The sequence below is a fragment of the Acartia tonsa genome, chromosome 1, assembly GCF_053477335.1.
Source record: "Acartia tonsa isolate MP-2025a chromosome 1, ASM5347733v1, whole genome shotgun sequence".
Taxonomy (NCBI): Eukaryota; Metazoa; Arthropoda; class Copepoda; order Calanoida; family Acartiidae; genus Acartia; species Acartia tonsa.
This window is the reverse complement of record NC_137260.1, coordinates 25,791,371-25,818,564: the sequence shown is the minus strand read 5'-3', so window position 1 is coordinate 25,818,564 and position 27,194 is coordinate 25,791,371. Positions and strand designations below refer to the sequence as shown.

The 27,194-nt window shown below is 31.0% G+C and overlaps 1 protein-coding gene across 2 annotated transcripts in view; it reads right to left on the bottom strand.

The window, feature by feature from the left end:
- LOC145316057 (uncharacterized) overlaps window positions 1-27,194 on the bottom strand; it is a 54,714-nt gene that overhangs the window by 25,595 nt on the left and 1,925 nt on the right. For both annotated transcript variants that reach the window (XR_013878282.1, XM_080156348.1), the window contains exons 3-13: window positions 26,035-26,094; window positions 25,509-25,600; window positions 25,194-25,247; window positions 24,904-25,000; window positions 18,686-18,808; window positions 16,979-17,075; window positions 13,801-13,891; window positions 13,520-13,583; window positions 10,758-10,813; window positions 10,084-10,155; window positions 6,497-6,542 (exon numbers count right to left, since the gene is read on the bottom strand). Coding sequence is in view for 1 of the 2 variants with exons in the window: in XM_080156348.1 (XP_080012474.1) it covers window positions 6,497-6,542; window positions 10,084-10,155; window positions 10,758-10,813; window positions 13,520-13,583; window positions 13,801-13,891; window positions 16,979-17,075; window positions 18,686-18,808; window positions 24,904-25,000; window positions 25,194-25,247; window positions 25,509-25,600; window positions 26,035-26,094 (852 nt within the window). In the remaining variant the exon portion in view is untranslated. The remainder of the gene's footprint in view (window positions 1-6,496; window positions 6,543-10,083; window positions 10,156-10,757; window positions 10,814-13,519; window positions 13,584-13,800; window positions 13,892-16,978; window positions 17,076-18,685; window positions 18,809-24,903; window positions 25,001-25,193; window positions 25,248-25,508; window positions 25,601-26,034; window positions 26,095-27,194) is intronic.

Below are 27,194 nucleotides of genomic sequence, written 5' to 3'. Positions count from 1 at the left end.
CTTTGTAGAGTATTTCTATCACGGTTCAACGGTTAAAAAAATTTAACCAAAAAATAATTCAATGCAAAATTTTTCTCTCTATTTAACATATGACAGAGATAAATCAAAATCCTTTTAATAATGATGTGTGAGAAGCCATAGTTCCTTAGTGATTTGACCCAAGTAGTCATGGAGTAGGACGAGACTATTTAATAATCATAATGTCATTTAGAAGAGAAGAAAAATTGTATAGGTCTTAAAATTACTGAAACAAACTTCCAAGATGAATTAAACCAAAAAGAAAATTTATACTCCATTTTCTAATCCCTTAAACTGTGCAAAAAAAGTTTTGAATGTATTTGGATGGACACCTGCAGTTAAGGACTAGAGGAAAGGATAAAAATAACAAAAGAAAAAAAACAGTCGAAAAAAATTTTAATGAGTGAATTGAAAAATGCCAATTTTTAAAAAAATCTGATGACAAGTTACACTAGACAGTTTATTTCCGTACATTATAACAGAAGGCAAAATATTGCATCGCAGCACCCTAAATGTTCATCTGTCGAGTCAGTGCTTTTTTTAATAAAAGAAACATATAATTTTTGGGTTATTCAACATTTTTCAACACCAACTAACAGCTTTTTTCAGTTCCCACTGCATCTTAATATTTATTGTATATTTTAAAAGGCTCTATTTTTATAATATTCCAATTCAGAATACATTTCCTACTTGCCGAGAACAGTTTATACTTGTCAACTTTCTCTAATTTATTTCAAGTATATTGCTTGCAATGACACAATTAAAAATGGTGGTTTCCGTAATGTCACATATGGACCAAAAAGACCTTTTAAAATGTATTTTGTTGCTTATTTTAGGTCAAGTAAAGGTTAGAAGGGCCACAAATAGGATTTTGAGATAAAATCGACCTTATTCGACGTTCACTCAAAGCCCCAAAAATAATGGACTTAAAAGTGTATTAAACTGTATATAAGACATTTGCGAATATATTGATACCATTAATTTGCCTCTTAAATCAAAAAAAGTATGTTTTTTTAATATTTTTCTCTTGCTACAAATCAAATTTCAAATTTGAGTCACCAAAAATCCTAAACTAATTTTTGCTCTAGAAGAATCAATTTTTGGAGTTAGAAAGTGCTTAATACCTCATTTTAATCGCCTGGCATTGCTTTATAATATATAGGAAATAACTTGGTTGTTTATAGAACAGCTGACTAAAAAATCGAGGTTTTGTGATAAACCCACTTTAGTTGTTGCTCCATAAATGATATTTTTTTTCCCAATTTTTTTAGCTGTAAAGAAGCTTTATATATTCATATAACATCCACCTAAATTTGACTTTTGGTATTTTATTTATAACATCACCAGAGGGAATTGAATTTTGGAAAAAAATATCAATTTATATTTTACACTGCTATGCATTGTTCTTGTTCTTGTTTCTAAAAAATATTTATATTATTAAAAAGAGAATTATTTAACGCTTCTATAGGTATGTTTATCATTTTTCTAGGCTAAATATAACTATAATTACACCATTTTAAAGTTAGACATCATAACATATTAACACAATTGTTGAATCGGTCTGTATTATTAAGCTGGCAACCCTTAAAACAGCTGCATTTCATTATCCTATTATATAAAGTAGTAAGCTTTCTTGTCTTCAGCTTAAGATTTTGACAATTACAGTACCTATCGAGTTCTCTGTTTTATGGAAGCTTCTTATAGGTCCCTGGATAGTTTTGGAATTTTGAAAAAAATATCAATTTATATTTTACACTGCTATGCATTGTTCTCGTTCTTGTTTCTAAAAAATATTTTATAATTAAAAAGAGAATTATTTAATGCTTCTATAGGTATGTTTATCATTTTTCTAGTCTAAATATAACTATAATTTCAGTATTTTTTAAACATCATTATATTCAAGTTATTGTAATTTTAAATAAAATATCAATATCAAGAACTATTGGAACAATTTTTACCTTGCAAAACAAGGTGTTATAAAGTGTAGGATCCCTCACAATACCTATCTGTCTGTCTATAATGCATTACACATGTAATGCTAATAGAGAGGATGCTATAAGAGTGCTATTATAATGTGAACTTCTCATAATTGAATGGGCTTCCTGAAACAAGAGACCATGAAGTTGGCCTAGTCACTACAAGGGGGAGTGCAGGAATATCCAGGGGGAGGTGCTTGTAAAAGGGTAATTTTTTTAGGGATGGGGGTAATCACCCCCTATAATATATTATGGGGGGTATAAACCCAGCCTTTTAAATTTTTTTTAATAGAAGTAAAAAATCCTGAAAACTTAAAAATCTAGGAATCAAACTAGCACCCCAACCAATAATCGGTTCCATGCCAAATGTAGGAGTGGAAAAACATTGGAGGGACAAATGCATGAGTCCCAAACGTCAGAGTGGAACAAACGCAGGAGTGGGACAAACAACGGAGTGGACAAATGCAGGAGTCCCAAACATCGGAGTGGACAAATGTAGGAATGGGACAAACGTCAGAGTGGACAAACATTGAGGTGGACATACGTCGGATTAAAAAACATTGGAGTGGACATTGCTTAGATAAAACCTAGGAGTGACTGCTATTTTAATAATATTACAATTTTGAAATTTTTTATACCTCTGTCTACAAAATAATGACTATAGCTGCAGCGCTCAGCTGGGTTTATACCCCCCATAATATATTATAGAGGTGATTACCCCCATCCCTAAAAAAAATCACCCTTTTGCAAGCACCTTCCCCTGGATATTCCTGCACTCCCCCTTGTAGTGACTAGGCCAACTTCATGGTCTCTGGTTTCAGGAAGCCCATTCAATTATGAGAAGTTCACATTATAATAGCACTCTTATAGCATCCTCTTTATTAGCATTACATGTGTAATGCATTATAGACAGACAGATAGGTATTGTGAGGGATCTTACACTTTATAACACCTTGTTTTGCAAGGTAAAAATTGTTCCTATAGTTCTTGATATTGATATTTTATTTAAAATTACAATAACTTGAATATAATGATGTTTAAAAAATACTGAAATTATAGTTATATTTAGACTAGAAAAATGATAAACATACCTATAGAAGCATTAACCCTTACAGCTCGGGCCCCAATTCCCACCTTAATAGATTGGGGCCAATTTTGCAGCTAGGATGACCAAATTTTAGGACATACTTTTAATTTTCATATCAAAAAAATTACTTTTTTTGATCATCGCCAAAAAACGGCAAATAACAGAAACCGCCATTTTCCGCGGTTATGGCAGTAAAATGGCGGTTGGCGGCGCCGATTAATATTTTTATCTGTTTGATGTTGCTCAAGGATTTACCAAAAAAATTTATAGGACTCTAGCTGTAATAGAAGCCACGATATTCATGATATATGTCTGTAGTAAAAGCTGGACAAAAATCGGTCATAAAGTCGGTCAGGAATAGGTCAAACGGTCATAACACATTTTTTCTCAGAAGGTCATTGATATCTAAGTATTCACCAAAAAAATTTTAGGTTTCTCCTTATACACAAAAGTCATAATGTAGAAATTAAGATTTTTTTAGAATTTGTTTCTAATTTTGGTGCTACCCAACCGACTTTGACCGGACACCACGACCGACACAGACCAGATATCCTAATAAAATCAACTCTTGCTGACGTATAATTACTAAACTTAAAAAGTCATGAAGTTACAGCACTCCATCTTACCTACAAAAAAAATGAGATCGAAAAACTAGAGGGGGGGGGCTCTTGGAGCCCCCCCCCCCCAATCTGTAAGGGTTAAATAATTCTCTTTTTAATTATAAAATATTTTTTAGAAACAAGAACGAGAACAATGCATAGCAGTGTAAAATATAAATTGATATTTTTTTCAAAATTCCAAAACTATCCAGGGACCTATAAGAAGCTTCCATAAAACAGAGAACTCAATAGGTACTGTAATTGTCAAAATCTTAAGCTGAAGACAAGAAAGCTTACTACTTTATATAATAGGATAATGAAATGCAGCTGTTTTAAGGGTTGCCAGCTTAATAATACAGACCGATTCAATAATTGTGTTAATATGTTATGATGTCTAACTTTAAAATAGGGTAATTATAGTTATATTTAGCCTAGAAAAATGATAAACATACCTATAGAAGCATTAAATAATTCTCTTTTTAATAATATAAATATTTTTTAGAAACAAGAACAAGAACAATGCATATCAGTGTAAAATATAAATTGATATTTTTTTCCAAAATTCAATTCCCTCTGGTGATGTTATAAATAAAATACCAAAAGTCAAATTTAGGTGGATGTTATATGAATATATAAAGCTTCTTTACAGCCAAAAAAATTGGGGAAAAAAATATCATTTATGGAGAAACAACTAAAGTGGGTTTATCACAAAACCTCGATTTTTTAGTCAGCTGTTCTATAAACAATCAAGTTATTTCCTATATATTATAAAGCAATGCCAGGCGATTAAAATGAGGTATTAAGCACTTTCTAACTCCAAAAATTGATTCTTCTAGAGCAAAAATTAGTTTAGGATTTTTGGTGACTCAAATTTGAAATTTGATTTGTAGCAAGAGAAAAATATTAAAAAAACATACTTTTTTTGATTTAAGAGGCAAATTAATGGTATCAATATATTCGCAAATGTCTTATATACAGTTTAATACACTTTTAAGTCCATTATTTTTGGGGCTTGGAGTGAACGTCGAATAAGGTCGATTTTATCTCTTTTGTGAAAGCTTCGATCAATTTCTTACAACGCTATTTTATCCATTAATTCAAACTTATCAACATTTTAAAACAGTAAGTTGATAAATTTGGTGTTTAATCTTTTTAAATAGAGTTGGTAATTTGTCTTTGGAATTTTTGGACTGGATTCGGATTCTTACAAGAATCCGTCCAAAAATAAAACGGATTCTCCGCAGATTCCAGATTCTTATTTTTTTGACGGATTCCGGATTCTAGCAATATTTTTAAAAATTAAGGGATTAAATCATACCGGGTAATGGGAAGAATCTAAAGCTGCGTTTTTCATAATTTCTGATCTCTCCACTTGGTGGTGTAGGTGGGGAGAGATGAGGGGGGGGGGGGTGATATTTGCCTTCAAAGAGGGGGACTTGAAAGAAAAAAATCAAGACGCTTATTTTAGCCTAACAATTAAGAATCCGAATCCGCTATAAAAAAAAAACGGATTCCGGATTCAGATTCTGGATTCCAAAATTGGCCAAAAATTATGCGGATTTGGATGGCCAACCCTATTTTTTTTTTATTTTTCAGCACTTTTAACTCAGCAAAGCATTTGATGGGTCAATCTATCGATTATTTAAATAGTAATTTTGGCTTGCTTTTAAAACTACCAAACAATAATATTGAATTGCAGAAAAAAAACAAAATATGCATGAGGGGGGGGTGACTGTTGGTATTAGTGATCCCTAAGTTTTAATTTGAACTTTTATCTCATTTGAACACCTGATAGTCTAACCAATAAACATTTCCCCATCTGATTTTAGAAAATTTTTGGCCCCGAGCCAAAATATGGTTGATTTATGCAAAAAAAATTACCCATACAACATATTTTTTTATGTAATGCAAAAATTGCAATAATACAAGCACTGCAAAGTTTTAAAATATCTGCAAAAAGACCTATTTTAAATCTTTTGTACCATCTCAATTTTAAAGATTTTTACAAAATTTCAATTCTAGTGTATCGATATAAACCTGAAATTTACCAAAAAAAAAATGGGGGCTGTCTAAATTGTAGCATATGAAGGATGAAGGTGTAGCAAGTAATCTTCCAAAGTAAAAATTGCATACATAAATAATAGGGTTGGGCCGGATTCAGATATCTGGCTGATTCATAATGCCGGATATCAAGTATTCAGGTTTATATTGACAAACTAGAATTAAAATTTTGTAAATTCTTTAAAATTGAGATGGAACAAAAGCTTTAAAATCAGGTCTTTTTCCAGATTTTAAAAAGTTTGTACCATATCAATTTTAAAAATTTTCAAAAAGTTTTAATTCTAGTGTGTCGATATAAACCTGAATACCGGATGTCCAGCATTATAAATCAGCCGGATATATATATCTCTCCAATCTGGCCCAACCCTATTATTTATGTTTGCAATTTTGACTTTGGAAGATAACTTGCTACACCTTCGTCCTTCATTGATATGTTAAAATTTAGACGGCCCCCATTTTTTTTGGTAAATTTCAGGTTTATATCGACACACTAGAATTGAAATTTTGTAAAAATCTTAAAATTGAGATTGTACAAGAGCTTTAAAAACAGGTCTCTTTGCAGATTTTAAAAACTTTGCAGTGCTTGTACCATCGCAATTTTTGCATTACAGATACAATATTTTGCATGGGTCATTATTTTGTATAAATCAACCATATTTTGGCTGGGGGCTAAAATTTTAACAAAATTTTTCTAAAACGGGACGGGGTAATATGCATGACTAGTAGAAGAGCTTCTTTACTAACAATTCTAATACCTGATATGGCATATATTTCAACAGAACTCTATTGTATTCATCATCACTAAAATAAAAAAAACAATGACTATTACGTATAACAGAAGCGAAGCTTTTTAATCTTAAGCTAAAAATTGTGCGTACAACCAAGAAATAGAAAAAAGTATGGTATAACAAGAGATAGACGAAAGAAATAGAAGGAACGAAACGATTGCAAAGTCCAAAGGCAATGGATCCTTACAGAAGGACAGACAAAAAGACACAAACACTTATCGAATTGCTAGGCTACACAAAAATTAAATGTGTCTTTGACATGATTTCACTATTCGATTAATAGTTTAGTAGTATTTTAAGTTTGCTTCTAATCCCAGTAAAATCTCTAATCAAACAGGATACTAGCAAAAAAATTAATTTGAAAATTCTTGTTTAAAATGGCACCTTTTTTACAAATGATAGGTTTAAAAGAGGTTTATCTAATAAAAGGTGTTTAAAAACTGTTCAAATATTTTCTTTTCTTCGTATTATATTATGATGCATTTATGAAGAATAATAAAACTTAACAACAAAAGAAAATCAAGTAAAATCTTTACGGATGGATGACATTAATATTATTTTATATTAAATAAGAAAACAAATAAAATAAAACTTTTTTTATGAGAAACCTAGAGAAGCAAAAAGAAATTGAAAATAAGGTGTTTTTTAAACTATTTTTGATAAAATTACACTATCCTAAGCCAGGAGGATAAACATATATTTATATTATTTAAAACTAATTTTGTCTTTATAGAAGTGAATTAGGCAATATTAGTCTTGCGTTTTTGAATAAAAGTTGTTAAAATAGAATTTTTCTGTAATACGTCAATTATCTCATTCAAATTAGATTCCAAAGTACCATAAATTCAATCTCTAAATGGTAGATTGAAAAGAATTGAATTCAACTTGAACTGCATAGTTAAGATAAAACTCTAGAGTTTAAATCCGAGAAAACAATAAATGTTGGAAGAATAAAAGAAAGATATGTGAAGCAAAGTCAATTTAAGAAATGGGCCATGTTTGTCAAATAATGCTTTGCATACTAACATAGACAAATTATGTTATGTGTAAAAATTGACAAAACTTTTAAGAATTTGACAAATTGTACAAACGATTCTTTTTTTTTGTTGATTTAGAAGAAGTAAATGTCAAGATACACGCATTTTGATTTAAGTTTGTAGAATAAAGGTACTAAGAAAGAGAGGTAATGTCTGATTGAGCCAATAAATGAATCGCATCGGAGCATACATGAAATCTCATTGGTTGAATTAAACTGAAGTTTTCTAGTTTTTTCATTAGAGTTAATTAGAGCTGTTCTTTCAACTTTTACTCGAATCAAGTCCATCTCATGAAGTACTGCCTTCATATTGTTGTTTCACATCTATGTTTTATCTGTGCATTAATAATAAATATGCTTCATCTATTGCAATCGTTGTAAAATAATAAAAATCTCTTTATGAATTTAAGTTAATAAAATCATATTTTTTTCTTGGGTTTCAATAAAACAAAAAAATAATATCTCGGACTTCAAATGTACATGATTTATAATCTTTAATTCGTAATTCGTATCTATTATAAACACTTAAAATACATAAATTCATAGTTTGTTTGATGTTTACCTCGAAATAAATTATATAAAATAAAATAACAACGAATAGCAATACAACAGTACGTTCGTTACGTTTTCAACAGGACCTAGCGTTGTACTGTGTATAAACTGTACCCATATGGGAAAGGGAAAGGGCATATTTTTTTCATTTTGTTCATGTAAAGAGTCAGCTGTAAATAGTCGCATTTCTTAAGATAAAGCTTTTCTCACGTAAATTATATCGTGTTAAAATTTATTTTCTAGTATAGTGTAAAGCATATTACAAATCCTTTATTAAGTTAGCTATGAATTGTTGAATTCCTTATTATAAAGTTAACTTTCTAGAAATTATAGACTCGAAAAATTTTAAAGTTTTTTGTCAGCTGTAGGAGTTCCTTTGTCAGATTTACAAAAAAGGGGTTCACAATATAATTCTTCTCTCCTAATTCTATTGTTTGTAGATATATTAATCCCCCTCCCCCCCTCCAACTCAAAAGGTAAACACTTTTGACCGTTCCCAACAAGACTAGATAACTATACCTCTAAGAAAACTTTTAGAGTTTTATAAAGATTGTATTAGTCTATGGAAAAGCAGCAATAAAATTGAAATTAATATTCTTTAAAGACCAAATTCAACCCGCAAAGATGGCTATAGAGGCCTGTTATGGGGATGGGAAACAAACAGAAGGAAGGGGCAAAAGGGTTCTTGTAATAAAGAAAAGGAAGGCCGTTGAACAACCAAAGAGATAGGGCCGGTTTAGTGTATCCTTATATAAAAGTAATTGGATGTATGTATGGATGTATGCAAGAATTCTCGTTAACCGCTGAACCAATATGGTTCCCCTTTAAAGTGAAGCTTTTAATAGGACCAGGGAACTATCTCCGCCCTCCCCAAAAAAAACTTAACTCTCCCAAAAAGTTATTTTTACTATGACTTAAACTAGAATTCGAGGGTTAAATTACCCTCCCCCCTTATACATAAAAAAATATGCAAAAATAATAGGTAACAAACTTTTTATCTAGTGAATTAATTACGATAAGAAAAGTTTTTTTTCTAATTTTAGATTGTAATAATTATATATTCTGTTATGAAATTTATTTTTTAGTATCTGACCGTGTTACTAGCCATAACTTGGGTTTAAAATTTAAATATTCATGTAGTTGTGACAACATAGATAATTAACAAGGACAATCACACTCAACTGTGGCAAAGCTGCTGTATATATTTTTATATTTCTTGTAAAGATTTCCATGAACCTTAAGCATCTACTATTTAACTCAACTTTTCTTCAATCTGCTTGGCTGTTCTTTCAATTTTACATAAAGAGCTTCGCTTAATGTTGTCATCCTTGTTGAATAGCCATAGTTTCTTAGTGTCTTAAGGGACCTACTCTTTATTTCCTCACCCTCGCCGAGTATGGCAGTTGTCTTAAATTAAGTCACCGTAATGAATGACGCCCCCACAGAGGAGCTTGGATAAGGGTTGCACTGTTATTATGTACGAGACTATTGAGTATCCAAACTACCCACTTTTCACCCTTCTTATACAACCAAGGGAAAGTTGCGTGAATGAATTGCGACTGAGAAATTCGAGTTACCACATGGGGACTAAAACTCGAACTCTCACCACCGTAACTCAGTGCGTTACCACTGAGCTACGACGCCCCTCTTATAAGGCTTGTAGAATATTTTAGCTTGTAAATACAATATACATACATAGTTCATTTTTGTACACATATTGAATTTAATTATACTCTAGCAAATTAAATTGATTTTATGTTCTACTTTGAACCTTTAAATATCTTACTACTCTGAAAATATTTTTGTTTGTTAGAAAAACAATACTGCAAATTTTATATGACAAGGTATCATGAAAGTATATATTTTATGAAAACAAAAAAAAATATTTTCAGAGTAGTAAGATATTTAAAGGTTCAAAGTAGAACATAAAATCAATTTATTTTGCTAGAGTATAATTTCTACCTACCTAAATTTTAGAAATATTTTTCGTCCTTCGTCATCCGTAGAATTTGTTGGAAACTTTCTTGCAAAGAAATACCTAAGGCAAACAAAGTGATTCAATTAGCCAATTCTATAAGTATCCTATGTTTAGTCAAACTGTTCTTATTAAGAAATGTTTAACTTAATAAGAGCATTTGACTAAAAGGTTACACCCAACTTTACAGAAAATACGCGAAAATATGATCCCCATTCTAGCATATAAAAACATTGGGGAATAGTCCATTTCGTATCATCGCCCCATAAGGGGCGATTCGTCGTATTTTTAAAATGGCTTTTCATAAGTTATTTTAGGTTAGGTTATATTGGGTTAGGTGATTGCCCCACAGGGTTAGGTTGTCGTTGTTGCTAGAAATAGGAGAAAAGCTACTGTAAAAAATACGAAGAATCGCCCCATAAGGTGCGATGTTACGAAAGGGACTATACCCAAAACATTGTTCAAATGGTTACCTTTCTAATATAGAAAAAAATCAAAGAATTTTAAAACACATGGCCCAAAAACTGTTAAATGACCACCTATTGATGACAAATGAATTATTTACAGAAAATATTCGCTCTAAGAAAATCATTACAATATACTCTAAAGTAGACACTTTAATAAATTATGAGCAAAGCTTTTCCTTAAATTAATGAAATTTTAACCTGTGTGTCTGTTCAGCTAGTTCTCCAAAATCTTTACTATCAATATCTTTGGGTCCCTGAAAATAGAGACAATTTGTAATAGCAGGGATTTTTAATTGAAAAGTAGCAAAGCATTAAAAATACAGAAATTTAATAAATAACTTAATATTTACATCACACAGGTATTGAAAATATCATATATTGTATGTGAAATAGATGGAATCATGAGTCTAGGATAAGATACATTTTATCTATTCAAATAGAATAAGGATTTAGTTACATATATTTACAATGTACAGTGACAGGGTGACATATTCTTGGGTTCCAATTATTCAGATAATAATTTTTATAGCCTTAACTAAATATATAATACACTAAGACCCACATAGATACCTTTTTCATTAAATTTTTTGGGGTCTATTCCTCATTCCATTAAAGTATTGGGAATAAAAACAAAATGGTGTTTTTAGCATTTGTGTTAGTCAAATATTATCAAAATATATGCAAAAAAGGACAGTTTTTAATTGTTTGTTATAGAAGCTCTGTGTAGTTTTTCTTCCAGTGAAATGTCTCTGTCTCAAACTAGACTTGAATAACAATAACCAGGATAATTAGGACATTTTGTGTTAATTTGGAAAGTTTATGACAAGTTTTATACAGTCTTTTAGATTTAAATAGAAGAAATATTTTAAAATTTCTTCTAAATAAGGAAAATCGTTTGATAATTTTAAGGTGAGCCAAACGAAACTTCAATATTTTTTATTAGAAAGTGTATTGTATATATCATTATATGTAATCTTATGTATAAGAAAGGACTATAGAAGGTTGACAAGGATTAGATTAACTACCTAATCAAGATATATTTTTACTTTAGAGATGTGTGGTTTTATTTTATTGGATACCTAGTCTCTTTTCAACACTAGGGCCGTGTATTGTTCTATTATACTTTTAAGTATATATCTTGGTATGGTTTTAGGCTATTTTTCTATCAAATTTCCTATCAAATGGAATTTTTCTATAAGCATTAGGGGGAACATTACAGCTTTACATTTTGAGTGATGCTTTGATTATATATTTAAAAGTTTTCCGACGTTTTCAATAATCCTAAACAATCTGAATACCTATAGGCATACCAAACCGACTTCTAAATATTCAAAATTGTCAATTTTAAAAATTTAGAATAAAATATTTGAAATTTGCCTCGTGTGTATGTGTATGCGTTTGTGTAAGGTGTGCAAAGATTTTTGCAAAAATTATCAGGTATCGTGAGGCCAAATTGAAACAAATCATAATCTTTACCTAACAATAAACTAGTATCTGTGTATGTAATGTGTCGTGGCATTGCTATATTACCAGATTTATTTAAGGATTGTAAGTATACCTGTGGGCTGTACATCTAATATTTGGCGGCATTACTTTATTCCCAGACTAGCGGCTACGCCCCTAGAGGCCTCTAGGGGGCACTTTAGGAGGAGAGAGTCGAATTTAATAACCCAATTTCTTATTTTAGATTTTAAAAGAAAAATTTAAAAACAAATTTTTTTTGGGGGGGGCGAATTTTTTTTTATTTTTTTTGGGGGGGGTGCCCCCCTCATTTTTAATTTTAGTAAAAAATATTTTTAAAAAAAATTTTCGGGGGGGGATTTTTCATTTTTTTTGGAGGGTTGGGTGTGTCCCACCCCCCAAGAAAATAGTTATAAACCTTCACGGGACCTATGAAAAGCTACCCTGTTAAGGTTCAGCGGTTAGCGAGATCCTTTGGTACAGACACACAGACACACAAACACACAGACAAATAGACATCCTGTTACTTTAGTATAAGGATTTATTTGTGGATTTGAAAGGACACTTGTGTATGTAATGTGTCGCGGCATTGCTTTATTCCAAGGTTTATTTGTGGATATGTATGGACACCTGTGTATGTAATGTGTCGCGGCATTGCTTATTTCCAAGGTTTATTTGTGGATATGTATGGACACCTGTGTATGTAATGTGTCGCGGCATTGCTTTATTCCCAGATTTATTTTGAAAATGATAAATGATCTTTATTTGTGTAACCAGCCCAGGTCTCTGATAAAATGGGCTGCAGGGATGCGTAAATGTACTAAAAATGTAGTAAAAATAAGACAGGAGTTTGAGCTAGAAAAATATCCTTTAAATATAGTATATACTAAAGTAAAAGGATGTGTGTCTCTGTATTCAGTGAAGCTTAACTATTAGTCTTTCATAAATAATTTCCTCTTGGAGATATAGCACTGAGAAAAACGATCATAATACTAATTTTGTGAAAAAAATATAATCAGAGAGGGATTTAAACCCCAGCCCTGGAGACTAAAGGCTAAAATCATTAAATACCTAAAAATGTCAATCATTGATAGAATATTTATTAAACTGAAACCTTGTATCCGGGTAAATATGCATTAATGTGGAAAAATTCTCAGATTTGGGTGGATTTAAATTTTAAGGCAGACATCATTTTATTCTACACACATCATAGATTCAAGGTATGTATTACAGTATTACATGTATGAGTTTCAATTCATATCAACACACAATTTGGATATTATTTTTGATTCATTTAATTTTCATTTAAAAAAAGAAAATTTAAACATGAGATTGAGACTTTAATTTATTTAGAGACTTAACTTAAGCAGGAAAACAATGCTGTTTACAATTATGATAATGATTCTAATAAGGGTCTATAGAGGAGAGTTTCCCCAATTGTGATAAATGATAATCAAAAATAACCCTTCTATAACATTAAAATATTTATCATGTCGTACCTGACCGCAGAAGTCAGCCTCTCCAAGATGTTTACATAAGTTGTACTTGTCCTTTCCTCCAAAACTAATAAGTAAATTATATAAAATTAGCGGGTACGCTCCTAGAGGATTACAGGGACACTTGAAGGCATGGGTTGTGTGTGTGTGTGGGGTGGGAATCATCCCTGGATTTATAAGAAGCATCACTGTAAAGGAGAACTATACCAGTTCATCTGCACATATATTTTAAAAACTTCGTGATGTGTTTTCCAGGTAAAATATATTATAAACATGAAAGATACCTCTTCAACCAGTAGAGACCGACATGGTGAGTTCTGTTCTCAAATGGACCATTCAGTGCCATGGTACTCAAGTAACTTTCATCAGGTATAACTAAATATTAATCACTGGCGGCTACGCCCCTAGTGGCCTAGTAAAACTTTAAATGTTGTCTATAATTTTCTAATAATTTCTATGTTGCGTTCAAGATCCTACGTAAAAAAAATTACGATCTTTTTTTATTTTTCTTGGGAGGGTGGTGGTACCCTCCCCAAAAATAGTTATAAACCTTCCAGGGACCTATGAGAAGCTACACTGTTAAGGAGTTTAGCGGTTAGCGAGATCCTTCGGTACAAACAGACAGACAGATTGACAGACAGACATCGTTCTACTTTGTATTAGATAAATTATAATCTTAATCATGAAATTAAATTATCTTCATCTTGTCCATTGAAAGATGTTGGTGCGATTTTGTTTAAGGATCTGTCTAATATATTTGATTGTAGGTTAGAGAAAAAGTGTCAAAAGTACAGTTTTAGAATACGTAACATAGCAATACACAGAGCAATGCAACTTGAGACTTACAGAGAATCTCTACTGTTTAAAAGTCAACTCACTTTTAATTAATTTCAAACAGAGTAGCCAACTGTATATAGACAGTGACATCAAAGTGAAGTTTTTTTTTATAAAGAGATACAAAAAAATGCTAAATTACGTAATGAATGACTGCAAAACCCTAAATTAAAGAGCTGTATTTTTTTCTCCTAAATTGCGCTTTTGGTGTAAATTATTTTTAAAAGCGAAGCTTTTCTATAATTTTGGTCGGTCCGTCCATCCGAGACAGATAGCTTTTTTGTTAATTTAGGCATGTTAGAATTGTCCTATCGATTTCAAACTTTGCATGGTGATTCCTGTAGTAGTTAAGTACGATTTGGCTAGAAAGCGTAGCAACTCTTTAATAATTACCAAACCCGCGACCGTGGCTCAACACGTAGCGCATCCGCTCGTCGTCGGGAAGGTGATAGGTTCGAATCTCGGGCCGACACCGCGTCATAACTAAAGACGTTAAAAATGGTTCCTACTGCTGCTATGTCAGATGCGTGACATAAATAGTTAGAGTAGGGGGAATGCCTTGGCCCAAAACAGGCGCAACTCGTCAACATGCAGTTGGGACTTCTTAGACAAAGGTCGTGCATCACAGAGAGTTGGTTGTCTGTTGGATGTTACTTAACCTAATATCCTTGGGTGTTTGGACAGAAAAGGGTGCGTAACGGTCATCCTTAGTTCTCCTGGATTGCTGGACCAGGACCTAGACAGTACACCAAGTCGAAAAGGTCCTGGACTGTAATCCCGCCCGTACGAGGTAATCTAGGTAAATCTAGGTAATCATTACCAAAATGTCCGTACATCCATTTTAAACATGTTGATTTTTTACTTTTTTTAACAACAAATTTTTATGTGATATAATCATCCGATTATTCTGATTTTTGGGACAACAAAGTACAATATTATGAGCAAAGCAACTCTATAATCAAGTCCTAAAATATAAGTATGTCCATAAACATTATCCTGTATCATGAAGTTTTTCAACAAATTTGCTCACAATTTTGCTTTGTCTCTTATTCATTTATATTCTGATTATTCAGTTCTGACACTATACAAGTGTTAATGTCCGTTTGTCCAACCGTTTCAGAGCTTCGCTTTTATGGATGTTGTCATCCTTGTTTGTTTTATATTTACCCTAATTCTTATCCTGTTATACTTTCCGCGCTTTCTTGTTTATAAACTATATATTAATTCAAAGATTTCATATTTCATCCCTTCATTTTACCCATAAAAAAAAAAACAAAAAAAAAACAGTATGATTTCCCTACTTTTCCAAATAGCATCTCTATAACCTGTGCAGAAATAAATAGTTTTTCTCTGGCTGTGCTCAATCCAAGCATATCAAATATTTCCATGTAACTTAATTCTTAATGGCGAAAGGTTCAGAGATACAGGGATAAGGGGTTGCAAGATAATATCAACCCTCAATAAAAATGCATAGACCCTTGCTTAAAATGCACCATGGCTTACTTTACAAATTCTTATAAGCAAAATTTAAAATATCTTGAATTGATGTAACCCTGTATCCCTGGAAATGTTTACGAACAAACTTTTGTGTGCCAAGCATTAAACGACAATTTTACAAGAAAGTTTTTCAATATGTTTTGTTGTTTGTTATACACAATTTAGTCTTTGTAGTATTCATGTGAGGGGTTAGTTGTAAAATAAACAGTAGGATATCATTTGATGAATAAAGAGTGATGAGCTAAAGGTTAAGTCAAATAAATATATTCGCATTCAAAACGAACCTTTAAGGCTTTTGGCATTATTCATTTTAACAATCTTAGAAAGTTATATTTCAAATAACTAGATCAACTAGTTTAGAATTTGTAAGAATTTATACAAAAGATTCAGTTCAAAATTATTCTAGAAATCCAGAAACAAGGATAGTTATTTTTAATACTTGGTTTAGATCAGTTTGATTATATCTTATCTTATTTTCTTACTATAAATTACTATAATCTATGCCTCTTATAATTTTTATCTTGTTGAAGGAAATGATACCATTAAAAATTTTGGATGAATGTTAAAAATTGCTGAAAATGGATCCCTGTTTTTGCATGCAAAGTTTAATTTTGCAATGCAACGTGAAGAAGGAAATTGAATAAATTTCACACATGGATCAAAAGTTTGAACAATAACAAATTTTGTTCAGTAGTAGCGCAGCAATAAAAGAAAGTGTACAATTTTTACAACAGCTTCAATAAAACACTAAATTTTTGGTTTAGGCTAGGTATACAAAGTCATGAATGAAGGTTGGACGGACAGTAAATAAGAAAAGAAAACTTACGTACAGACAACTCTTGGCGCTTCACACAAAGTGTCTTGTTGAGCACCTGCACAGATAACACCCGCCCTTTTTTTAAATTGATAGAAAAAAAGGGAAGGATAGTTTATTGTTTATTTATTACTTTGAGTCAAATTAGGTTATTATAATGCCCAGCAGGACCAAGTCATCATGGTGTTTTGACCACATAGCAGGAGTTATTCACATCAAAAAACTTCCTCCTTGATTTTCAATGCTCAACAAGCACTTTATGTGAAAGTACCGACAACTTCTAACTATTGAGAAGCTGTGCTGCTGATAATATTCACCTGATGTTTGCATATGGTAGTCAAAGTTCCTCCATTTTTCAACATGGCGCTCAGGAGACAGCACATAGTCAACAAAATCATAAGACAGGGTTGCCCACTACAAGTAAAAAAAATAAGATCAGGGTTGACAAATGTTATACTAAATGGTTTGAAATAAATATTAAATATAGATGTTTTTAAAGGCTAAATTTCTTTCAGAACTATTAACATGAAATATATTTTGAAATTAAAACTTGAGCAATGTAACAATTAAATAGTCTAAACATTAAACTATGATATTAATCAGCTTAGAATTAGGGATAAATGGACTTGTTTAGAAAGTTAAAGTTCTACTTTGACAAATCATATGATTTTACTTCTAATTTTAAAGAGAAATTATTTAATAGTTAGACATTTTCTTAACAAGCACGCATTATTTTATTACAATGTAAAATTTTACAGGTTGGCAGCATAGACTTTAATAATTTTGACTAATAATCAAATCAAATAATCAGTTTATAATTAGATCCATTTGATCTTAATAGGGCCCTTGAGTTCGAACTGTGTCCTTTTAAGTCAGACACACTAATAGGGTCTAATCTTTTTCCAGCATCATTATTATTCTTTCAATTGAAAACTTTTAGGTCTTATTAGGAATATTGGCTTATAAATAGGCAAATATTAGTGGCAAATCTATAATCGTTTTTAGAAAGTCGTACGTCCATGTAAAACATATTGATCTTCAAATTTTTTACAACAATCTTTCGTATAATATGATTATCCCTTTTTTCAGATTTGATTTCAGAGCTTCGCATTTATGGATGTTATCATCCTTGTTTATTGTGTGCACTTAACTATCCCTAAGGGCATGGTGTTGGTGTAGAATGGCATGCAAATGCAACATTTAAACCATCTTGAGAAACTTTACACTATTTCCTCTTTAATCAACAACTTCTGTTCATGGGCGTCCATATGGGGTGAAGGGTTTATGCATCGTGCAGAACACACTTGACCCAAATTATTCATTTAAAATATTATTGATTAATTAATATTAATATTAACTCAAAAAAATAATATTTTAAGTTCTTACTTTGGGTAAAGGAATAGCTCTGAAGGCTAAGGTAGACGGGTCTAGCTTGGAAGTGCCTTTAGATTGGATGCCCTGATCTTGGGAGTATTTTTAAAAAGCCAACACCTTCCATAGTAAATTGATTTGGAGTTGTAACATGAGTAAACTTTGGGATGTTAAAGTTTGCTTGTGCACGTCTCTGACTACGTTTATTTATACACTTAAACTTTAAACCAAACATTCTGTCATGAAACTTTCAACAGTTATGTGCTAAACTGTAACAAACTTTATTAAATCTTCCTCAATTGAGGTAGGAAGTTATATTTAAAGATTCAGCGTATCAAGCATTAAAAAATTTTAGGAAAGTTTCACAGATATCATATAATGCCAAGTGCTTTCAAGAGTTAAAAAAAAACTACAAAAACTAGAATTTAAACTTTCTATTAAAGAAAATGTAACAATACTAACTAACTAATTTTTAACATTTAAAAGTATTTTCATTGTTCTAAAATTGTCAAACAGTGACAAACCAACAAATACAATAGCCCAAAACATATACCTATGTAATTAATAAACAGACAAACAATAGAATATGGATACTTTACATTTCTTTTACATCTGACCAGTAGCTGTTTCAGAGATATTAACATAATATCAACCTGAGAAGTAGTCTTTATCTTGAGTACATCAGCTGTAGGTTGACCAGCTGTGCGTGTAACATTGTAAACAAATCCATCACAGGCGAACCAGGCCTCATTGCACAGACCTTGGTCATGATCAGGCTACGAAATAAAATCAATTATTACAAAAAGAAATAAATTTAAATTGTAAAATTCCAAATACAAGCTTTCTTTATAACCAATTTAGGGTGTAAAGCAAATTTATACTTATACATTACTTATCTTTTACACATAGTTTTCATGATTTCTGAAACCAAAAATTCATACAGTAATATTTTAGAGGTTGATTCCTTTTTGTACTTATCAGTACTCATCAGTTGTGTATTAGTTTTCAAGACAGAAGGTTGTGTTTTCATTTTACTCCTCAACCCCTAGCTCCATAGCAACTGTCCATTTTGACCGCTTGTTTAATAAGCTGTACAAACTTTACACACACGCACTCGCTAGCTATATGTCTAGTTAGTTACCACCGTGGCGTGCATTGTTACTGTGCTAACATATTATTGTTATAAATACTCTTACTAACATAAACAATTTAAAGTTATTCTAAACAATTAACTTATAATTATACATTACTGTGAATTATTTTCATCTATCACCATGCCTGTATCTGATGCTGAATTTAAAAGCCTGCAACAAACAGTTCAAAATTTACAAGCCCTTCTGGACGAGAACAAAAATCACTGTATGATTAATGACAATGAACGTGAGCAATACTGCAGAAATTGGACATTGCGGTTCTATGGTGTTTCTGTGTCTGGAACCGACATTAAAGAGCTTGGCCTAGGCGTTGCTTGCATGACTACAGTCTATAACCGTGTTTTGTTTCCGGTTTTATCTAAGGCTTCCCCCAAAGTTTTGCCAGAAGTTCCAGCCTGGTACAATCTCTTAGAGAACGGCCATTTTATTGGCCGCCAAATGCCGTCTAGACATGACCAAAACGTTTTGTTGCCGCGGCCCATAATCATCCGTTTTTCAAAAAGATGGCAGAGAAACTTATTTCTCAAATTAAAAAGAGAATTTATGCCTTCCCCAACTGCTGCAGAGGTAACCGCGGGTATCGAGCGTTATTCAGCCAGTCCTGACCTGACAAGATTGAACCACAAGGTGCTGACCAGACTTGGAGGGGACGAGAGGGTATTCAAGGTCTGGACTATTGATGGAAGAATCAAGTTTACTATGGTTAAGGACAAGGACGCTGCTGCAGGTATTGCTAAATTTGTATACAATGTAGATTCCGTCCTAGATTCTAATGAAGAGATCCTTGTTAAAGCTGCTGCCCAAAAAGCAGATTTTGATGCCAAGAACAAAGGAAAGGGGGCGAAAAAGCCAGTCAAGCAGACTGGTAAAAAACCCTCGACACGCCAAAATTCTACTCTTTTGAAGGGACCTTCCCCAGCAGTATTAACAGCCAGAAATTTGAATAATTCTAATGAAATTAATATTAATGATATCGACAATATTCTACATCAATAATTTTTCACAATTTTTACACTCATGTTTTACCTCAAATCTTAACTACATTAAATTTAATTTTCTAACATTAATCTATATTTTTTTTCATAAATATTTAGTTAAAAGTATTCATACTTTAGTTTACATATTATGCATTTTTTTAGCACTTTAACATTGCGCACTTTTAAAGTGTTTTTTTATATCGTAGTTTTTAGTTTTTTTATATTTATATGTATGCAAATTTAAATCTAACTGTTCTTATTTTTAGTTGTAAGGAGATGAAGTTGGAATGGAGCGGCTGTGTGGTGGCAGCTGGCAGAAACAAAGTGGGTCCGGGTATAGTTGTTTTTTATTATGGTAGTCAATTATGATAATAGTGATGGTGTTCTCAATTATCTTAACTCTAACCAAAATTTAGATCTTATTAACAATAACCCTTTTCTTGAACCGTTTAGAGATATTATGCCAGAATGTAAATATGTCAATATTGATACTTTATCTAACAGTCTATCAAAAAATAATTCTTTTTGTATGTCTATTAATTGTCAATCCCTTAGAGCTAAATTAACTGCAATTACTAACCTTATTGATGATATGGGAGCAAAATCAATTCATCCTAGTCTTATTTGTTGCCAAGAAATTTGGAATTCTGATCATTCATTTAATAATATAAAAGGATTTAAATTTTTCCATGAATCAAGAAAGATAGGCCAGGGGGGCGGGGCTGGAATCTATGTAAATAAAAATTTTCATTCAGAAAAGTTAAAGAAAGAATAAAAATTTATTGAAAATATTTATGAATCATGCGCTGTCAAGATAGATATACCTAAAGTAAAAAAATTCATTGCTATCAGCTTATATAGGCCTAACACCCATACTACTTTGACAAATAAAGAGCAACTTGACCAATTTTTTAATTGTTTGTATGAACACTTGGAAACCCTTTCTAAATATTCAATTCCCATTTATTTTTTTACTGATAGCAATATTGATCTTTTAAAATACAATAATGATAAAAATTCTACTTTATTTACAGATTTACTTTCATCTTTTGGATTTCATCAAATTATTAGTAAAGCTACTCGTATTAGTGGTGAATCCCACACATTAATTGATCATATTTTTACCTCAGATACTTGTAATGATATTACAAGCTCTGGAATTTTTATTGATAGTATTTCAGATCATTTTCATCCTTTCATTGACATCAATCTCAAAAAAGGTCCTAAGAAAAAAAATATTCCTCGTCATTATAGAGACTTTTCTTTGGCAAATAAAGAAGTGTTCAAAGCAAAATTGCAAGAACAAACATGGAATAATGTACTTCAATCTAATGATCCCAATATTGCAGCAAATAATTTTCATCACACTTTTAGCGAAATTTTCAATATTTGCTTTCCATTAAAAATTGAAAAAGTCAATAGTAGATACAAACCAATCAATAAATTTATGACACTGGGATTATTAAAAAGTAGAAGGAGGAAGATTAAGCTTGCTAACAAAGCTAAACTCCGCCCTACTGAGGAAAATAAAAATAAGTATAAAAAATATAGAAATGTTTATATATCTTTGATTAGGAAATCAAAACAACTTCTTTTTAATAGCAAAATTTCGGCAGCAAATGGAGACTCTAAAAAAATCTGGAAAATAATAAATGAAAACATGAATAATGTTTCCAACCAGAACTCTATAGGACCAATTTTAGTAAACGATCAGTTAATCACAGAAAACAAAGAAATGGCAAATCACTTTAATTTACACTTTTCTAATGTAGGCAAAAAAGTCGCTGAAAAAATACCAGAGTCTTCAACTCATTTTTCTGATTACCTCCCCCCTCCCATAAGAAACTCATTTTTTCTTGGACCTATAACTAGGCTTGATGTCATATATTATATTTTTATGTTAAAAAAGAAAAAGTCTCAAGATATGAATGAAATTTCTACCGAATTATTACAATTCATTGCTTGTCCTATAGCTGCTGCATTGAGTCATATTTTTACACTTTCAGCTCAAACTGGTATTTATCCAGAAATATTCAAAATGTCTAAAATTATACCAATTTTTAAGTCTGGTGATATGAAAGATATGTCATGTCACCGTGGCGTAACAATAACGGATAATATTTCAAAAGTCTTTGAGAAAATTGTAAATGTCAGATTAACAAATTTTCTTGATAAAAATAATTTTTTCTACTCCCATCAATATGGATTTTTAAAACATAGATCAACAAATCATGCAGTCATTGATTTTATTAACCACATTTCTGATAATTTAAACAAAGGAAATATAGCCTTAGGGCTATTCATGGATGTAGAAAAATGTTTTGATTGTATATCTCATCCTATTTTATTTAAGAAACTGGAAAATGCAGGTGTGCGTGGCATTGCATTATCTTGGTTTAAAAGTTTTTTTTCTAATCGTACACAAAAAGTAAAAATTGGGGATGAATTTTCTGAAAATACTTGTAATATAGATATTTCTACTTTCCAGTGAAGTGTATTAGGGGTATTAATGTTTATTATATTTGTTAATGATGTACACAATTGTACAGATGCATTTGCAGATTTGTTTGCAGATGATATTTCTACCATCACTGTAGCAAAAAAATTAAAGGATCTTATGATCAAAGCAAATAAAGACTTAGATAATCTCTCTAATTGGTATAAAGCAAATAAGCTTTCTATACACCCTAACAAATCTTATTTTATGATCTTCAGTTCAAACAGAAATATTCTTTCCGATCTTCCTGTTCATGATAGCAATATTTATCTACCTTTGTTTATAAATAACTAGAGTTTGCTCGATATAACTATCTCCCTATTGGCTAGTTTTCTATATGCATATCTATTTCTCAATAAATCTATTTTCCTCACCCGGCATTACTATTTAAAGAAAGTAAATATTTAATAATTTAAATGATTTTAAAAAGATTTTTTAAATTATATTTTTTTCATTACAATACCATCACCAAAGGGTTAATATGATTACTACAATTTTAGTTTAATATTTGAACACACAAAGTGTCGCCACAATCGAATTTTTTTAAAACAGAGTTTTCTTAAATTTATTATATTATAAATTTAAATTTTCTTTTTCATGATTAGAAATTAAATACTTCGATATAATGTAAATAGCAACATGAAATGAAAAAAATGAATTAATTTTTAATAGAGTAAAATAATGGGTCTTATCGTTCTGGCCAATGGGATTTTATTATTGATTATTGGAGCACTATAAGTTTTAAACATATATTCCTTGGAAGACTTGAGCTCATTTATAGACATTTATTTCCTATATAGATCTGACATGGATCTTGATGCAATACAGCAGGCCGTTTTGTACATGTTAAAAATTAGAAGATTTCATTAAATAAAAGTAATCGCAAATATACTTAGTAAATAATGCACCAGGAGAATCTAACATAACTAAATCAATTAGAATGTTGGGTGTCTATCTTGATAGCAACTTGAATTTATCAGAACATTGTAAACATATCCATGGAAAAATTTCTAGATCCTTGTATAGTCTTAATTTAGTTAAAAACATTTTGAACAAAGATTGCATGAAATTAGTTTTTAATGCTCATGTCCAATCACACCTTGAATATTGCTGTAATATTTTAGGCATGGCACCTGAAAAATATTTAAAACCATTAAAAATTGTTCAAAAAAAAGCCATACGCATTATTAGTGGAGCTTCATACAATGAACACACTCCACCCTTGTTTAAAGAAAATAAAATTCTTCCTCTAGCTGAATTTATTAATTATAATATATTTAAATTTATGCTTGATTTTAAATTAGAAAGACTCCCAATTTCTTTTTCTGGCACATGGATTCAAAACAGTCAACGTGGAGCCTATGCTCTGCGCAATGCAGAAGATTTCTATATCCCCAATGTTCGATGTGTTTCATTTTTTAAACACCCTTTGTTTAATTTCCCTCGTGTTTATAACGAGTTACCTAATGATTTTAAGAATCTTGAAACTAATAGAATTCTAAACTTGAAAAAAGTGAAGGATTACCTGTTAAATTCGATATAGATTTTTGTACTTTAGTTAAAGATAGAGAACACCATACTAAATTATTTACCAACAAATATTAATATTTACATCATACGTGACTACTATAGTTTAATACTTCTATACCTGAACCAACCCACCTTGTCCTGCTTGGGCCACCACCGAGCCACCACTCCTGACAACAACATCACCATTTTACTATTAATATTAATTACTCTATTCCGGAACCAGCTTTACAGGCAAGCTTTCCTTGTAACAGTGGATAGCTTACATGCCTTCTTGGAATCTGGATCACATGGATCTTACCTTTTATGGACTCGACCAAAATCATCATGATTTACAATATACAACAATAGTAATAATTAATAAAAATATTTTATTTGTAAACATATTGTCAATTTGATCTCATGTAATAAATATTTTAGCATTTTTTTTTAGCATATAAAATGTACTCGTACTAGGTCCCTGCCACCTCTAACTAGCGCAACAACTTTATATATACGTTGATCCAGTAACGACACCTGAAGAATGCAGTCTCTTACTTAAATTACTTAATGTTCCGTATCATTTTGATTTTGAATATCTCGTCGGTCCGCTTTTCTTACACTATGTACTTGTGAAAAAGTTCATCCCTTTTATTTAAAATTAATTAGTTAGGTATATTGTTTTCTATTGATAATTTGAAATATCCAGTTTAGATAATAATTATGAACAACCTTACCTCCTTTCCAACAGGACTGTTTCTCACATTTCCATGGAACATGAACCAATTTTGTCCTCTGTAGGGTGCCAATGCATAGCTCAGGTCGTTCATATTTCTTAATAAAAATTTCTTTTTGTATTTTAGACTTTATAAAGGCCTTTGATTATCTAAGTACCTAAAACATTTAACTGTACCTTCTACGTCAAAAAATTCTTCATTGTTAGGTAATTCTTTGAATCTTTTTGCTGCAAACATTGCCCAAAATAATTGTTGATACCATGGTGGTTGACAAAATATTAAATTATTACCTTATGGCAAGATCTGAACCGCTCATATTTATTACAAAGTCCCAAGTGCTCATCCTAAAAATTTATACCTATGCTTTTTTTAGGTTATCATTTTCATGTTTTAAATTTTTTTATTAGCAAAAGAATTGATATAGAATACGCAGATATTGTGACAAGGGAATTTTAGTCAACAATTTAGGTTTCTAATATAGTAGATATTGATCAATACATTCCTCTATGGTTGGTCAGTGGAGGGGATGGGTAAAGGCATGTAAGGGTACCGTTATAATATCCACGTATTTTATATCCATTATCAGAAGAAAGAAAGATGTCCACCTAGCAAGTTCCTCAAACTGTTCCAAGTGGGCTCTGACAATCTGAAAAGATCCCCAGGAGGTCACAAAACTTCTGGTCTTTGGCAGCACTCTAATCTAACCATTCTTTAACTATAGCTTTAACAAGGATGACAACATCCTAAAGTAGCGAAGCACAAAAAATTCACGGATGGACAAACAGACAGTCAGGTAAAAAGCGGAATTTCAGTTGTCACATAAAAAAGGAAAAGAAAAGGAAGAATATAAAAAGATCCAAGGAAATTACGAATTTTTAAAATAAACTTTTACTTCATGTGTCTTTTAAGCATGAACGACATACATATAATATCTGCTGAGAAAATCACATTTTATCCATGGCATTACAGACTGACTGACGGACAAAGGACAGAACAAATGAATATTTAAGTAGCTTCGATACTATAAAGGGAGGTTGGTATATGTACCTAGCAAAAAAGCAAGGTTAACTTATAACAAGTGCCATGTGAGATTAAAGCTAACAGCAAACTAAAAGAAAAAGAATGATTCCTGATATTTGGTACTGGCATCTTTTGTTTCAGATTCTGTATTAGATCATCTCTAATTTCATCCTTAATATTCAAATTTAATTATGTAATTTTGCGTAAAAAAACCCCAGAAATCTAAAGGGATAATAACGGCCGATAAATGGATGTACGTACATCACCAATACATAAAATTAGAAATGATAATGTCTATAAATTTACCTTCCTATAGTCCACATGGATAACATAGAAATAATAATGTCTATAAATTTACCTTCCTATAGTCCACATGAATAACATAGAAATAATAATGTCTATAAATTTACCTTCCTATAGTCCACATGGATAACATAGAAATAATAATGTCTATAAATTTACCCTCCTATAGTCCACATGAATAACATAGAAATAATAATGTCTATTAAATTTACCTTCCTATAGTCCACATGGATAACATAGAAATAATAATGTCTATAAATTTACCTTCCTATAGTCCACATGAATAACATAGAAATAATAATGTCTATAAATTTACCCTCCTATAGTCCACATGAATAACATAGAAATGATAATGTCTATAAATTTACCTTCCTATAGTCCACATGGATAACATAGAAATAATAATGTCTATAAATTTACCTTCCTATAGTCCACATGAATAACATAGAAATGATAATGTCTATAAATTTACCTTCCTATAGTCCACATGGATAACATAGAAATAATAATGTCTATAAATTTACCTTCCTATAGTCCAAATGGATAACATAGAAATGATAAGGTCTATAAATTTACCTTCCTATAGTCCACATAAATAACATAGAAATGATAATGTCTATAAATTTACCTTCCTATAGTCCACATGGATAACATAGAAATAATAATGTCTATAAATTTACCTTCCTATACACACTTATTGAATTTAACCAACCAAAGATTTTTTTATCCAATCTTAACCAGACAAATGCCATCTAGCTAAAAAAGATGCGTAGATTTCATTTCTGGCAACCAGAAAATCCGCAGAAATCGAATTCACGAGATCCAAAAAAGTTTCATTAAAAAAAACCTTACACCAAAAATAACAAACAATAATTATAACGACGACTTAGTTTCTTTTTCCTGTTTAATACGAATATTGAAACTAATTTTCAGGCATGCATGTTTGTTGGTATAGTAATTTTTTTAGA